We start from the raw sequence: 15,526 nt of genomic DNA, 5'->3' as shown, positions 1-15,526 counted from the left end.
TCCCCAGCAAAGAACATTTCCTCTATAATAAATATAGAGATAAAGAGGTGTTCAAGCACACATGCTAGTTCTGCCCATTCTCACCAGTTTCAAACAGCAAACACGCACATATATAACTGGATTTCTTTTAATGTACTCGTCCCCCATGTAAGTGCAATTTACAAACATGATTTACCTTATATACTCCTGACATGATCACATAGTGACACTTTTGTAGTGAATTCATCCTCTTTGTTTATATACACCAAACTAAAACAGCCGTTTGACTGGCTCCCTGATGGACTCCTCTTCAGTCAATGCATTCCATTAGAAATACAGTAAACCACCTCAACATCATTAGTACAAAGTGTTAAAAGTCTTTGGGAAGCTCCTGGGGTGACAGATTCCTCAGCGGGAGGGCAAAAGCAGGATGTTTTCGAGCCGATGGGCTGGTTTTGGCCCATTACGGCGCTTTGGCGAGAACAATCTGACAGCGTGGGCACAGGCAGTCTGGAGACTCTGCAGTGTAGCGTCGGCATCGTGGGCATCGATCAGCGGAGGTGGGCACCGCTGCTATACTATAGCTGCTCTCCTCTCGAATAACGCCACCTCCAACGTACATGTACAGTCAGTAACTATTTTTTGACTCAGGTTGCAGTGTGGTGTCTCACCTTCCAAGTTGATGAGGAATGTGCCGTGGCTCACAAGGGTGTCAGAGGGAAGGTCACGAGGCAACGCGCTCCTCAGGTTGACTCGGGCTGCCATCATGAGCTCAACGAGCTGGGAGGAAGTCGAGGTGGGATCCTCTTGGAGAGACTAGAAGATGAAGCCCAGAGTGACTTTGTGTGGATAAAATAAGACAGGACGACAGATTGATCACAAAAACAATTTAACTTGTCTTTTTGGCCACCTATCCCTTGCATCCTTTTGCAATATGTTGCAGGCATAAAATTTCGTAATTAATGTTTACTTGTCAAAAAAAATGACGTTAATCAGTTTGAGCATTAAATCAATGACGTTAATCAGTTTGAGCATTAAATCAATGATGTTAATCAGTTTGAGCATTGAATATCTTGTCTTTCTTGTGTATTCAATTAAACGTAAGTTGAACGTGATTTGAAAATCCTTTGGTGGATGGATGAACAGTGAACCCTCATTTATCACGGGGGTTATGTTCCAAAAAGAACCCGTGATAGGCGAAATCCGTGAAGTAGTCAGCTTTATTTTTTACAGTAATATACAATACTGAACTATATATAGGCAATTGTTCTAAGACTGCAAGGGAAGGTCAGCTTCCCCTAAAATGTCAAAAAGTAAGTGATCAAATATATGTGTGTACGTACAATTGTGTGTACATGTCATTGACTAAATATGCACTACAACGCGCTCAACCTTTGTTCCGAATCAGCTTCGTATTACTGATTACGACGCGACTCTCTTCTCATTCATTCCCACAGCTTCAATGTGCTTTAAAATGTGTGGACGCTGAGCGTCGACAGCGCGGACACTGGGCGTCGAGAGAGTTCAGAGCTTATTGTCCCAATGCATTGAAATGAGGCAAGTCACTGGATAAATGCTGGTTTTGTCCCGCCCATCAGACGCTCAGCGTCTCTGGGAATCTATGGACAGTGGGCGTTTATGGGCTGGCCCGGACGCTGAGATTATTTGCATGATGATTGGATGATCTGTCTGAGGATGAATCTCTTTTCGATTGACAACGAAATGAGCCAATCACCGATCTTATGGCGAAGGCGTCCTTTTCATTTTTTTGAAAAGGAACGGAGAGTAGAATTCACGTATAAACGGACACGTTTTATGACGTAGGCTGAAATTGAGCTTCCCCTCCTTGACAGACCAGCATCCGCCATTGATACAATGAAACCAAAGACCAAAACTTTGCAAAGGTAAATTTGACAAGCTGTACAGAGACGAGGTGCGGAGACAGTTCACGTTGGTCAGTCCCTTCGCCAATCAGGATGCAGAACACAATTCACCGTTTAAAAAAAAAGCATTAAAAAAATGCACTAAAAAAAATCCGTGAAACAGCAAAGCCACGGAAGTTGAACCACGTTATCGCGAGGGTTCACTGTATTGTGTTTTAATTTGTGTTTTACACAACATCCCGACTTCATTGGAAAGGGGTTTGTCGAAAATAATCCTGAAAACTCACAAAAGAAATCAAACAGATTCTCTGGAAAAAAACAAAAAAACTTGTCTTTATCTTTCATGATGTCATGTCTTACCTCCATCAGCTCAAACAAGAGCCCGGGCTCAATGGCGATGGTGAGGTCATACTGGGCCGCATTTTTGCCTGGAATAGAGGACAAAAAGGAGTCCCTGATGGCGCACGCACCCTCCACCGCCTCCTCCAGTCCGGGTCGCCTCCACACAGAGCTGCATTTGATCCACCCGCTCCGAAATAGCGTCTCCTCTTCTGCACAAGGGCCCCCCATGAAGAATCTTTAGGCATGTGAACGACTCGGCCGAGCCAAACGGTTTGCGGTGTGTTCTACTCACCGCCGTGTCCCGGTGTATGAGCATACACGTCTTCAGCCAGGTGAGGCAGGATGGGGGCAATGGATCTCGTCACCCCATCCAGAATCTCCTCCAAGACCGTCTGACACGATCTGCGGCCCAGCGAGTCCTCGGGATCGCAGTACAACCTGGAAGGAAGCGGGAAGAAAAGGTTTGCTTACCTTCAACGTAGTCATGGGCGTGACATAAGCTGATTATGAAAATACGAGTCCTCGGGATCGCAGTACAACCTGGAAGGAAGTGGGAAGAAAACAAGTTTGCTTACCTTCAACGTAGTCGTGGGCGTGACGTAAGCTGATTATGAAAATGCATTACCTGTCTTTGACGATGCTGAAATAAAAGGTGGAGAGGTCTCTGGTCATGAAGGCTTGGAGGAGGCGTATGACTCGGCCGGCGTCAAACTCGCTGTAAGCATCTGTCACCTTTAAAAAGGATAAAGTACAATTCAAATGGAAAGGCTCAAGCTGGAGGGCACAGACCTCCGCCAAGGCTGCCCACCGTCTATTTGTGTGCTGTGAGAAATGTGAGAAATGAGAACTCCAACCCAGCCAGCTTCCAATAGCTTCTCGGGCAGTTCAAAAGCGCTTGGAGAATGGTGAGTGCATTAAGTTATTGACAGTTATAAAGTTCGAACACAAAAACCGGTCACCAGATTGGCTAGCGAAGTTCAACCTTTTTTCTCAATCCGTCTGAAGATCCCCTTCCTCCATGCGAAGCAACCCCCGTGTAGTTGCACGGTGAACTCACAAGCAAGCAACGTGGCGCTACCGGGTATTTCATGTCCGGTCTGAACCTAGCATAATAGCGCTAAATCCATCAAATAAACATACGGCACAATTAGAAGAGGGGTCCCCGAGCCCAGTCCTCTGGAGCCCCTATCCTGCCTCTTTTAGATGTCTCCTGCCTCCAAGACACCCGATTCAAATGACCAGCTCATCAGCAAGCTATATAGAAGTCTGAAAACAGTCCTGATGATGTTTTTGTTACCTTCATGCTGTACTCGCGCAACAGGTGCAACATGTACTGGTCGATGTACATCATGTCTTTGGCCTCCACAGCCTGAGTCCGTGGGTCAAAGCCGTGGACGTTGCCGAGCAGGAACCGCAGAGTGTTTCTGAGCTGGTAGAGATGAAAAAGAAGAAGAAAGCAATTGGATGGTTGGGAAAGACGTCATCAGTGCAACGCCAGGCAAAACTAACGGCAGCGCTACCTTGTTGATGTTATCTCGGGCCGAGTTTAGGGCCGAAGGTCCGATCTGAACCTCGGAAAATATGTTTGACTCGGCCACCCACCATCGCAGCACGTCTGCCCCATAAGCTGGAATGCTGCCGTCCTGGGAATGTGGGGGAAAATGACACAGCGGGGAAACTGCAACTTAAAGGGTCCGTATCATGCCAAAGCAACTTTTTCAATTTGTAGCCATGTTCCATGCTAATCCCTCACCAAAAACACCCCCAACATGGCGCTTTCTTCCATGCATGCATCTCTGAGCTTTTCTGCTCATTCCTGCTCTCGAATAGACTGAGCACCCAATTCATGAAAATGATTGGGTGCTCAATTTTATACGCATAGTGAGGTGCCACCCTGTACCACCCTTGCAGAATAAACACACTCCCACTTTCTCGCGCAGCCAGCGGGACGCCCGATAAGCCTGTCTGTGAAAGAGGCGCTACGATCGGCCACCTCAGCCTCCCCGGCTGGAGTTGTGCTGCTCTGAAATTTTTCCACCTCCGCACGCCCACCGGCAATTGCGGTCACGCTCCGAGCGCTTTGCCTCCAGATCTAACGCCCTAAAAAAAAAAAACTGGCATTTTGGAAACATGTAGGCTCGCATGAAAAGACAGTATAATCGTCCCATCTTGTGGCCGTAAAATATACTTACACTTAGTGACGTTACGAAAAGCCCACATACGGTATGGTATTTTAACCGAAATTCCACATGCTCCCAAAGTAACTTTGCAAGGAGCAACAATCGTTAAGCGAGTCTACAGTATGCAAATTGCCAACGATTTGCTCCTATGTGCTCATAAAAGGTGCCCTGAGCGGCTTTCTGATGCTAGCAGGCTAATGTTGCTGCTTTTTAGATTACGGTATACATTTCATATGTTGGGATGTATGTCTACTTTTTTTCTCCACCTCTTGATACTTGCAGTTATCTGTAAAATGATGCAAATTTTATCGACCCTTGTACAATACAGCAGGACAATTTTGGTCTTTTTTTCCTTCATGATTAATAATGGAAAATTACAGTCTGTCATTGGAGCAGATTTTCACTTAAAACCGAAGAAACCTCTTCTTATACACATAGATGGCAATGGTGAGTGATGAAAAAAGCGGAAGAGGCGTGGCCTGGACTGGGGCGTGGCCTGGACGGGGGCGTGGTTACTTACAAAAGTGGCACTAAACATGCTGAAGATGAAGTGTATTTACTATTTGAAAATTGAACAGAAAAAAATCCCAAGATTGCCACTATTCTTTCAAGTGAAAATTTGTGCAATTTTGCTTATGCATTCCTGGTGAGCACCAATATGTAACTCCAAATTTGCTGCTCAAAATCAAAACTAAAAAAGTAAACACATCCCCTGCCATATTTAAGATGATGGTTGGGAAAGACGTCATCAGTGCAACGCCAGGCAAAACTAACGGCAGCGCTACCTTGTTGATGTTATCTCGGGCCGAGTTTAGGGCCGAAGGTCCGATCTGAACCTCGGAAAATATGTTTGACTCGGCCACCCACCATCGCAGCACGTCTGCCCCATAAGCTGGAATGCTGCCGTCCTGGGAATGTGGGGGAAAATGACACAGCGGGGAAACTGCAACTTAAAGGGTCCGTATCATGCCAAAGCAACTTTTTCAATTTGTAGCCATGTTCCATGCTAATCCCTCACCAAAAACACCCCCAACATGGCGCTTTCTTCCATGCATGCATCTCTGAGCTTTTCTGCTCATTCCTGCTCTCGAATAGATTGAGCACCCAATTCATGAAAATGATTGGGTGCTCAATTTTATACGCATAGTGAGGTGCCACCCTGTACCACCCTTGCAGAATAAACACACTCCCACTTTCTCGCGCAGCCAGCGGGACGCCCGATAAGCCTGTCTGTGAAAGAGGCGCTACGATCGGCCACCTCAGCCTCCCCGGCTGGAGTTGTGCTGCTCTGAAATTTTTCCACCTCCGCACGCCCACCGGCAATTGCGGTCACGCTCCGAGCGCTTTGCCTCCAGATCTAACGCCCTAAAAAAAACTGGCATTTTGGAAACATGTAGGCTCGCATGAAAAGACAGTATAATCGTCCCATCTCGTGGCCGTAAAATATACTTACACTTAGTGACGTTATGAAAAGCCCACATACGGTATTTTAACCGAAATTCCACATGCTCCCACAGTAACTTTGCAAGGAGCAACAATCGTTAAGCGAGTCTACAGTATGCAAATTGCCAACGATTTGCTCCTATGTGCTCATAAAAGGTGCCCTGAGCGGCTTTCTGATGCTAGCAGGCTAATGTTGCTGCTTTTTAGATTACGGTATACATTTCATATGTTGGGATGTATGTCTACTTTTTTTCTCCACCCCTTGATACTTGCAGTTATCTGTAAAATGATGCAAATTTTATCGACCCTTGTACAATACAGCAGGACAATTTTGGTCTTTTTTTCCTTAATGATTAATAATGGAAAATTAGTCTGTCATTGGAGCAGATTTTCACTTAAAACCGTAGAAACCTCTTCTTATACATACATACACAAACAGTCACAATTGGGTGATGTGAGTGAAGTCACAAAAATGCAGTATGGCGATTTCTCAAGACTATTATTTGCCATCGATGTCCCCCCCACATGTGCTGTTTCCGCGCTAGAGGACTCCAGTCACATGTGCATGCAAGGATGAAACCGCCCTCAAAAAAGGGGGCTGAGATTAGATTTTTTGTTTTTACCTTCCCACCATGGATGACTGCATCCGGATCCACCACATTCCCGAGAGACTTGGACATTTTTTCTCCCTTCTCATTGACCGCAAACCCATGGACCACCAGTGATCTGTTCAAGTGGTACAAGGATTTAATCATTCTGCCTGCCACTGGCACAGATAGATGAACAAAGAGATAAGATTTGGATTCATTAAAAAAAAACGTTTCATTCAGCGCGGCCCGGGGGTCGAGCGGTTAGCGCGTCGGCATCACAGTGCAGAGCTGCAGGGTTCAATTCCGGCTCCGGCCTTCCTGTGTGCCCTTTGTGTGTTCTCCCTGTGCCTGCGTGGGTTTTCTTCGGGTGCTCCGTTTTCCACCCACATTCCAAAAACGTGCGTGGCAGGTTAATGGAACACTCGAAATCGTCCCTAGGTGTGAGTGTGGGTGCGAATGGTTTTTCGTCTGTGTGTGCCCTGCGATTGTCTGGCAACCGGTTCAGGGTGTCCCCCGCCTACTGCCCGAAGGCGGCTGGGATAGGCTCCAGCATTCTTGTCAGGGTAAGTGGATCAGAAAATGGATGTTTGGTTAATTACAGGACGCATTAGAGACAGGCAGCCATTCACATTCAGATTGATACTGTCCATTGATTGTATAGCAGTGATAAATTCCTTTTGTGTTCTTTTTTCTCTCAGATATTTGGCCAATAAATATTATTCATATTCTGGTTGGTTATTGCAGTTGATAAACGTCTGTGTTCTCTGCCTGCCCCCTTGTAAAAATGTTTCCATGTTGGCAAAAACTCACTTGTAAGGCGCCTTGTTCCTGACGGCGACGCTGGTGAGCAGCGATGACTGAAACCAGCCTCCGATCTGGTCCTTCCCTTCCACGTATGCGTCCGCCCTGCAGTCTGCCTCTTTAAGGGGGAAGGAAAAGAGGCCCACTGTTCATGGCAGCGATAAAGCATCGGGAGCAGGGTTACTTTCTGTTAGTTCTCGTCCACGGAGCACTGAACGTGGAAAGAGGGCAACAGCCGTTAGCAGACGGACCAAACGCTCACGAAAAAGCTGTTAGCGTGCCAGGTCAGAGGCAATTGGAAAAGCGATCAGCAGTCTGCCTCATCCTCAACGAGTCTGCACAGAAAATTGGTGGTAAAGACTTGCAGCTGGACAAATCAGGAGATGTCCTGCATGCAAAACAGGAGGCCATGAACCAATGGGGGACCACTAATCCGCAACTAAGGCCCAAGTGAGGAAGAACGAGCATTTAGAGGAACGAGATGAGCAAGAGCTTGGCAAAAGGAAAAGAGCCGGCCGTGTGTGGACCATGAAGCAAATTGCTCCAACAACCTGTGACCAGCGGTTTGCGGAGTGGCATCGGGAGCCAGCTGAGATGAGACTCAGGCTCCTCAGAGTCTCCCTGCAGCTCCTCTGAAAATGACAACAATCCAACATTGGAAAACTTTCACCGAACCTTTATGGAGAACCTTCTGGAAAATTGACTTTTGAAATGTTTGCGTACAAATGGTTGAGTCTGTCTCTGGAGTGCCTAACCCCCATGGCCCAATGAAGTGTGAAACAAAATTGAAAGTCTGAAATGGTCTGCTTATTTCTATGAGTGAAAACTTCACAATGTGGCTAATTCACAATATAACCACCCCAGCTGTGACTTTCTCCCCCCATGACACAACCAGCTAGGCTGGCCAAGATTCAGAGCCACTTTCGAGCAATAGTGGGATTCCAGCAGGCGGGCCACACTGTCCGAAAATCTTGCAAAGGCACGAAAATGATCTTTCTAACATTTGAAGTCTGTTTGGTTCCAAAGTTTTGTCTCAAGACTTTCCTCCCTCGTACACCCCACAACATACAACATGCTTGCATTCACTGCTAGTAACAAACCCACCTTACAACCACTCAAGATTTGTTTTGCAGTATGTCAACGATGAGGAACAAATTCCTCAGGTTCACCTAAATTCTATTTAGGAGAGTGGCACTGTTGCATCACGTTTAATACTTTTAAGTGTTGCCCCCCAGTGGTCGTAGTCGTTATAACAAGTTGAAGACGCCCCCTTCATCAGGTCTGAGGACACCTCCATAAATGAAAACAAATAAATATATGCCAGATCACGGGATTGCCCACGTAGGAAATTACAGCTCAAGGACAGCAGACGTACAAGATCACAGTTACGGCCGCAGTAACAGTTTTTCATTGGAATCGTTTTGGGTTTTTTTTTTTTTGTGGAAATTACAGCTCAAGGACAGCAGACGTACAAGATTACAGTTACGGCCGCAGTAACAGTGGTTTTCATACTTTAGTTTTGCTGGAATAAAGACTTGACCGCAGGGTTGAAACCAGAGTAGAAATAGAACTTCATTGTAAACCGAGGACCACCCTACAATGTGTACGTATAGAAATAGAACTTCATTGTAAACCGAGGACCACCCTGCAATATGTACGTACATTTCCCTTACAACAGGGCGTTTTTATTGTTTGGGCAGAACTTCCAATGCAGTATTGCATTTTATTCCCATGTTGGGAGTGGACCTAAAAGCGCCCAGTAAGTGAATGTGAACTGATGGCACCACTGAAAGAATCATGGAGCCTTCTTACCCCATTAACATCTTTCCACAATATTCATTAACTGTTCAGTGTTAAAAATAATGTAATATCTTGGTACTGCAACATGACTGATGATGTCGTCTGTGGTGATCGTACTGTCGAAAACGATCTGATTAGTTACACCAGGGGATTTTGCATCTTAAAAGCTAGCAGCTGATAGAATGAGTTTTACCTTCTAGGACAGCTGCCCATGACGCTCCGCTGTCAAACCAGATGTCAAGCACGTCCTCTCCACAGACATAATCAGTTGCGGGCCCTGCTTTACTCTGATCAGGGCATACAGTAAAACAGGAAAACAGTGAACAACATACTCACTAGCCAATCATAAGAGAGTTACTATAAGAGCAGGGAACTGCTCTGTACTGACATAAATACAGTATCTTTCATTAGGATCCAGTGTAAATTTACACCGTATGACTGCAGCCACAAAAAAAAAAAAACAAAAAACAAACAAAAAAAAAAACCCTTAAGTTCTTGTCATTTCAAACTGCGCATTAGTGCCTCTTTAAAAGCCATTTATTTCCTACTCGTTTTCAATCACTACTCGGCTGTGCCATTAATAGTGACATTGTTTTTGCATAATTACAATGCATCGGATTAACTTCAGATGGTGGAATTTTCATAATAAATCTTGCAATAAATATAATAAATTAGTAACATGATATTGTGCGATGTGATTTTTTTTTTTTACCATATCACAAAAAATTTGAGTCCGAGTCTAAAATGAACAAATGATTTGATTTCCAGCCGTGGTGTGATGTGTTGTTTTGCTGATGTTAAAGATAACCACAACTCCCTGAATTTGTTTGTTTGAAAAAAAACCTTGGAAAACGAAAATCATTTTTCTGTAATGGCGGAATGAATCATGGGATACATTGCTTTTGAAAGAACCATCAATCAATCATTACTTTTCAAGATGCATGGGAGACATTAAGGGCACGATGGGGGGGAGGGGGGAGCTAACCTCTACTCACTTTACATCCGAACAGCATGACGAAATGGCAAACTCAGTCTATAATGCACGACAAAATGGGAGTGATTGATGAAGCTCTTGCACTGGATGTCGTTTAAACATGCGGGTGTTTTTTTTCAATAAAGTGTCCGCCGAGTCCACACATTTTAACACACCCACCTTCTTGAGGACATCTGCTGGCAGTAAAGTGTCAATTGGAAGCTCCCACCAGCAGTCGCTGCCCTTTTCCTTGAAGAGAGCCGCTATATGGGACACTGTGTGTCTGCACAGGCAGGAAAGGCAGGCAACGCAATACTTTCAACTGATTTTCAACCTTTTTGTGTTTCGTGATGATGACGTTTAGTTTAGGACACAGTATTACTTGTTGATGAGCGCCTCGCCAGTTTCTTTGTGGTAGAAGACTGGGATGGGGACTCCCCAGCTGCGCTGCCGTGAGATGCACCAATAGGTGCGTCTGTCCAGCATGGTCAGAAGGCTGCTCCGTGCTGACTCCGGTAAAACACGAACCTTTTGCAGCGCGTCCTGGACGGACAGACAGACAGACAGACAGACACAGACACAGACACCGCGCACACACGCGCACACACGCGCACACACACACACAAGCAGCTCTTTTAGCACAAGCCAGACACTGCTTATGTGCATCAACAACAAGACAGACACACACACACACACACACACACACAAGCAGCTCTTTTAGCTCAAGCCAGACACTGCTTATGTGCATCAACAACACAAATGGAAGACAATTTTCAAGTTTTGACCTTTGCCTTGTCCTTGAGTGAGCCTGTGTTAATGAACCACTGTTTGCTGGGTCGGATAACAACAGGTTGCTTCGTCCTCCAGTCATATGGGTAACTATGAACGCAATCCTCTTCTTTTACCAAAGCCCCGCACTCTTTCAGCATGCAGATCACTAACACATGTACACAGAGGAAGAGGAAAGGCAAATCAGCCCAATCCCAAACAAAGGGAATGCTTCCATTTTTTGGGGGGGGGAGACACATTTTTTCAATACCTTTTTCATTGCCTTCTTTGAACACAGACAGATTGTGGAGCTCTGGGCCTGCCAGCTCTGTGAACTTGCCATCTCCGTCCACCAGACATTCCTTCAAAAGAAACCACAACAGTTGGACACACGTCAAGCACTTTGACTTTTCTCATTCAAGTTCCTTCTTCAGCTTCACTAAGTAGATCATACCACGGGGAGTTTGAACTGAGAAGCCACACTGTAATCCTCCATGCCGTGAGCTGGTGCTGTGTGGACCAATCCTGTTCCTTTCGCCATTGTCACATGATTGGCGGGCAAGAGTGGGACTTCCTTGTCGGGAAGAGTGGGATGCTTGCAGATGCCACCCTCTAGTTCTGATCCTATTCTTAGGATACCAGATACTCATGTGTGTGTTTTGTTAAATTTTATTTTGGCAAGTGTGTGTGTGAGGTTACCAGTGAAGGTGGCGACACTCTCCAGTTCTGTTCCCAACACTGCTGCCATACTGACACAGCGCTCAGTGGCCATTAAGAGCAGTTGAGGGTTGTCTTTCCTCCTCACCACAGAGTACCTGTAAATACATTACACCATCAAACGCAAGACATTGGGCTGTTGGTACCTCTCCACGCATTCAAATTTGATCTCCCAGTAATTCAAAATGCAATCAGAGAAATTCATTGCATTTTCAACCTTGTTTTAGTCGTAGTGGAAGTATATCCATTTGAGTGTGGCTTCACAATAAAAGCCATTACATCGCCTCCACTTTGGCTCATTCTATTTAGTGTTTGTTGCTGGTTGTTACAATGTGGTCATATAAACAAAGACAAAAAGGGTGCTCCATGACTTCATTTACAAAATGGTCCTGCAACAGGCCAGCAGCACTTAATTGGAAGAGATGCAGCAGAAATAAAAGAAGCCGGGAGCAAGGTCCTGAAGTTCAACTGAGCTCCAGTGATAATTAATAAAAGGTCCGTCGCCACAAAGCAGAGAGAATGTCGAAGTGTGAGTATTGCTGCATGCTCTGTTTGTATGTGTTGCTGCTCCGTGTGTTAAAGTCACAGTTGTTGGAAGTGTTATCATTTTTGTAACATCTATCCTTATTTTTGTTAGCTCACTTATGACATTTTTTTAGCACCAAGTTAGCAGACTTTCTTCAGACGCAATTATATATTTCGATTGTATATTTTGCTGTTCAAATGTACAATATTTAATTCTATTTTCTTTTATGTGTCAGTTTTCTAGTATGCGTGAACTGGGAGTGGAAAATAAACAGATTGAGGGAAGCACACTTAACCTCGGCAAAGGAGTCTTCTTTCCCTCTCCTCAAAGTGATGTGATACAATAATCTTCCATTCAGTGAGAGTGAGACAGTGACAATACACACTAAAGAATATTTAAAAAATAATGTGTACAAAGAGTGTTGTCGGTGTAACATTAACGGGGTGGGGGTGGCGGAATCAATTTAAAATACAGCAAAAATAAGCAAATGACCTTTCATTTGTTAATGCGTGACATATTTTTAAACCTCAAAAAGCCAAGGCAATTATTGGATAAACATGTCTTGAAATGGGTTCAGCACCGATGATAGTGCTTAATGGCATTTTGAACTAGTGCTTTTTGGCATTTCTCAGTGAGAGCAACATTTGCACATGTAGGAAGTCTCGCGCTTCTCCTTACTGGGCATTTGGCATGTAGCAGACCGCCTGGTTAGAGGGGATTGTCCAAGGCTGCGTGGTCCACACCAATACAGAAATATCACCCTGGCCTGCAGATGCACAAATGTCAAGACAGAACTTCACAGACATTTTAAGAGATAATTCACCCAACACAAAATATGCTGTTTTCTGGGTGACCAAATTGTGAATGTGTTCATTACCTGCTTTAGATGCTATCTTGGGTGGCACTGTGACCAATGGGAATGTGGCGTAGATGGTTTTGCTCAGATGCTCAGGGTTGTATTCCAATTCTGCCTCGGCTAAGGCAGTTCTAACAACAGAGGAATAAAATAATTGTATCATGAAACATAGGTTGCGCTTAAAAAAAAAAACAAAAAAAAAAAACCCAAAAAGTGCAAATGCTGAGATATGCTGTTCTGGATGGCAAATGGCATCGGAATAGAAATGGTTAAACGGGTACAAACATGAGCAGAAAAATTCAGATTCCATTCAAATAATGTGGCAAAATAAATCGGCGAATCCCCATCGCACATCAAGCGATGATCATTGCACCTATGTTTGCTTTTTTTTTTCTTCTTTCTCTGTTTTTAATGTTTTATGTTTTGCAATGTGTTTTTAGGGTGGCAGGGTGGTCGACTGGTAAGCACGCCGGTGTCACAGTGCAGAGGAGTTCGATTCCAGCTGCGGCCTTCCTGTGTGGAGTTTGCATGTTTTCCGTGTGCTTGTGTGGGTTTTGTCAGGATACTCCGGTTTCCTCCCATGTTCCAAAAACATCCGTGGCAGGTTAATGGAGCACTTTAAATTGGCCCAAGGTGTGAGCGCAGATGTTTGTTCGTCTATGTGTGCCCTGCGATTGGCTGGCAACCGATTCAGGGTGTCCTCCACCTACTGCCCGAAGACAGCTGGATAGGCTCCAGCACCCCCCGCAACCCTTGTGAGGATAAGCGGATTAGAAAATGGATGGATGGAATATGTTTTTAATTGTTTTTTATTTCTTGTTTTTTTTTCCTTCATGACTCGCAAAGCCTTTTTGTTGTCTACAAAAATGAAGTGTCGTGGCATGGTGTGGGATACAACAAACTTGCTACAATGGAAAAACTGCCATAACCATATTGGGAGCCAAGATTTTAAGGTGGTCCATACACTGTACTCTACTCTTCTATTATTATTCGTTTTTGAACAGCAAAAAACATGATGCTATTTTGAAGTAAGACGTGCATTTCATCGATTGCAACAGGTATAATATCATAAAATGAGAGGAAACAGGTAGGACATAAAAGGAGAGAGAGTATAAATAATTGAGTGGCCCAATTGAGTGACTGACTGTATTTGTAAATTTCCGCTACAGAGATTCTCAAACTGTTTTCTTTTTCATCAGGTAAATATGAAATTTAAAATATTGTTAAGTATTGCTGTGAACCGCGAAGTGTATACAGCACAATACTTTATTGGAAACATCAAATATACATTGCACTATACTGTATTGGATACAGCTGGATAATGCCAGTCGGCCAGCCAATATTCAGATGGACCTGAAAAAGTAGATTTTGGTTGTCAAAGCTCAATACAACATGGCATTTTGGATTGATCGTAACACCTGGGATGTTGTCCAGTAAATTGCAGCAAAACTCCTGACCGAACCCCACAGAGTGTGCGGCAGTTCAGTCGAGTTCAAGCTCATTGCTCGCTGTTGGGCGGCCAAGAGGCTTTGATATTTGAGAAGCTAAAACGGGATCTGAGACACACTAAGATTGCTGCTCGTTCCCGAACGCACGGAATTACGTCGTGGCGTGCCCTCGACGCCGTCGCCTCGTGCTTGATAACAGTCGTTGGCTCTCCCACCGCGCCACGGCATTTCTACCCTCTGCGCCTTTCTCGGCAAGGAGTCCAGCGAAAGCTTTTGAAGGAATTGCCCCGAGCTCGGCAATCGGAAGAGGCAATCCCTCCCGTTGCTACTCCCACAAGGATAGCGTTGTTAAACGCCCGGTCGTTGACAAGACCCATATTCTGAGGGAGTATTTCCTTTCCAATGACTTGGATTTCCTGTGTCTGACGGAGACTTGGGCAGGTACTGGTGAGTACAACGCTTTACTTGAATTGTTGCCACCTGGCTGTTCATTCCTTGATACCCCGAGGACTTCAGGCCGTGGTGGAGGAACGGTGAGTATCTTTAAGAACAATTTCAAATGTAAACGGTGCACATTCACCACATCAACCACCAGCTTTGAAGCAACCTTCTTTGAAGTCGGTCGTGTTTTCCCGGTGCTCTGCGCTGTCATTTACCGTCCTAAAGACAACAAAGACTTTTTAAGCGATTTTTCAACCTTTCTTGCGGAAATCAGGCTGAGATATGATCATATCCTTCTAATGGGGGATTTTAATATCCATGTGTGCTGTCCAGAAAAACCACTAACAAAGGACTTCTTAAGACTTATCGACTCATTTAATTTCGTGCAATATGTGACCAACCCGACACGTGAACAAGGACATATTTTAGACCTTGTCCTTGCTTATGGTCTACCGGTGTCAAATCTGGAAGTTCTTGAAAATGGGATTTCTGATGACATGGCAGAATTATTTGATGTAGTCTTATCGCGTGCTGCTGTAAAATCTGCCGCTCCAAGTTGCAACCGCCAAATTTTTAACCCTCGCACTGCTGGTCGGTTCTCTGATGCTTTAATAACCTTTGCGTACCCTCGTCTAACACAGAGGAACTCACCTCTTGGTTCAACTCATCATGCCGTGCCATCCTGGATTTGGTGGCTCCTTCCAAAACTGTGCTCCCAAAATCTAAACCCGAGCCTTGGTTTAACGACAAAAGTCGCGCAGCTAGGCAGGGGTGTCGCA

At 44.8% G+C, this 15,526-nt stretch overlaps 1 protein-coding gene across 2 annotated transcripts in view; it reads right to left on the bottom strand.

Annotated features, from left to right (window-relative positions):
* Nucleotides 1-111: 111 nt before the first annotated feature.
* The window catches only part of iars2 (isoleucyl-tRNA synthetase 2, mitochondrial), a 20,574-nt gene continuing 5,159 nt past the window's right edge, over nucleotides 112-15,526 (bottom strand). The window contains exons 6-24 of one of the 2 annotated variants that reach the window (XM_019876648.1): nucleotides 12,880-12,989; nucleotides 12,681-12,768; nucleotides 11,459-11,574; nucleotides 11,214-11,383; nucleotides 11,031-11,121; nucleotides 10,777-10,928; nucleotides 10,374-10,534; nucleotides 10,172-10,274; nucleotides 9,212-9,305; nucleotides 7,770-7,850; nucleotides 7,228-7,336; nucleotides 6,451-6,553; nucleotides 5,170-5,292; nucleotides 3,502-3,633; nucleotides 2,830-2,936; nucleotides 2,497-2,642; nucleotides 2,223-2,413; nucleotides 651-795; nucleotides 112-588 (exon numbers count right to left, since the gene is read on the bottom strand). In XM_019876648.1, the coding sequence (XP_019732207.1) occupies nucleotides 443-588; nucleotides 651-795; nucleotides 2,223-2,413; nucleotides 2,497-2,642; nucleotides 2,830-2,936; nucleotides 3,502-3,633; nucleotides 5,170-5,292; nucleotides 6,451-6,553; nucleotides 7,228-7,336; nucleotides 7,770-7,850; nucleotides 9,212-9,305; nucleotides 10,172-10,274; nucleotides 10,374-10,534; nucleotides 10,777-10,928; nucleotides 11,031-11,121; nucleotides 11,214-11,383; nucleotides 11,459-11,574; nucleotides 12,681-12,768; nucleotides 12,880-12,989 (2,368 nt within the window). In that variant the 3' untranslated portion in view covers nucleotides 112-442. The remainder of the gene's footprint in view (nucleotides 589-650; nucleotides 796-2,222; nucleotides 2,414-2,496; nucleotides 2,643-2,829; nucleotides 2,937-3,501; nucleotides 3,634-5,169; nucleotides 5,293-6,450; nucleotides 6,554-7,227; nucleotides 7,337-7,769; nucleotides 7,851-9,211; nucleotides 9,306-10,171; nucleotides 10,275-10,373; nucleotides 10,535-10,776; nucleotides 10,929-11,030; nucleotides 11,122-11,213; nucleotides 11,384-11,458; nucleotides 11,575-12,680; nucleotides 12,769-12,879; nucleotides 12,990-15,526) is intronic. The other variant, XM_019876658.1, reaches the window with a different exon arrangement.

Source organism: Hippocampus comes, unplaced genomic scaffold (genome assembly GCF_001891065.2).
Source record: "Hippocampus comes isolate QL1 unplaced genomic scaffold, H_comes_QL1_v1.1 scaffold107, whole genome shotgun sequence".
Classification (NCBI taxonomy): Eukaryota; Metazoa; Chordata; class Actinopteri; order Syngnathiformes; family Syngnathidae; genus Hippocampus; species Hippocampus comes.
This window is presented reverse-complemented; position numbering and strand designations above follow the sequence as displayed.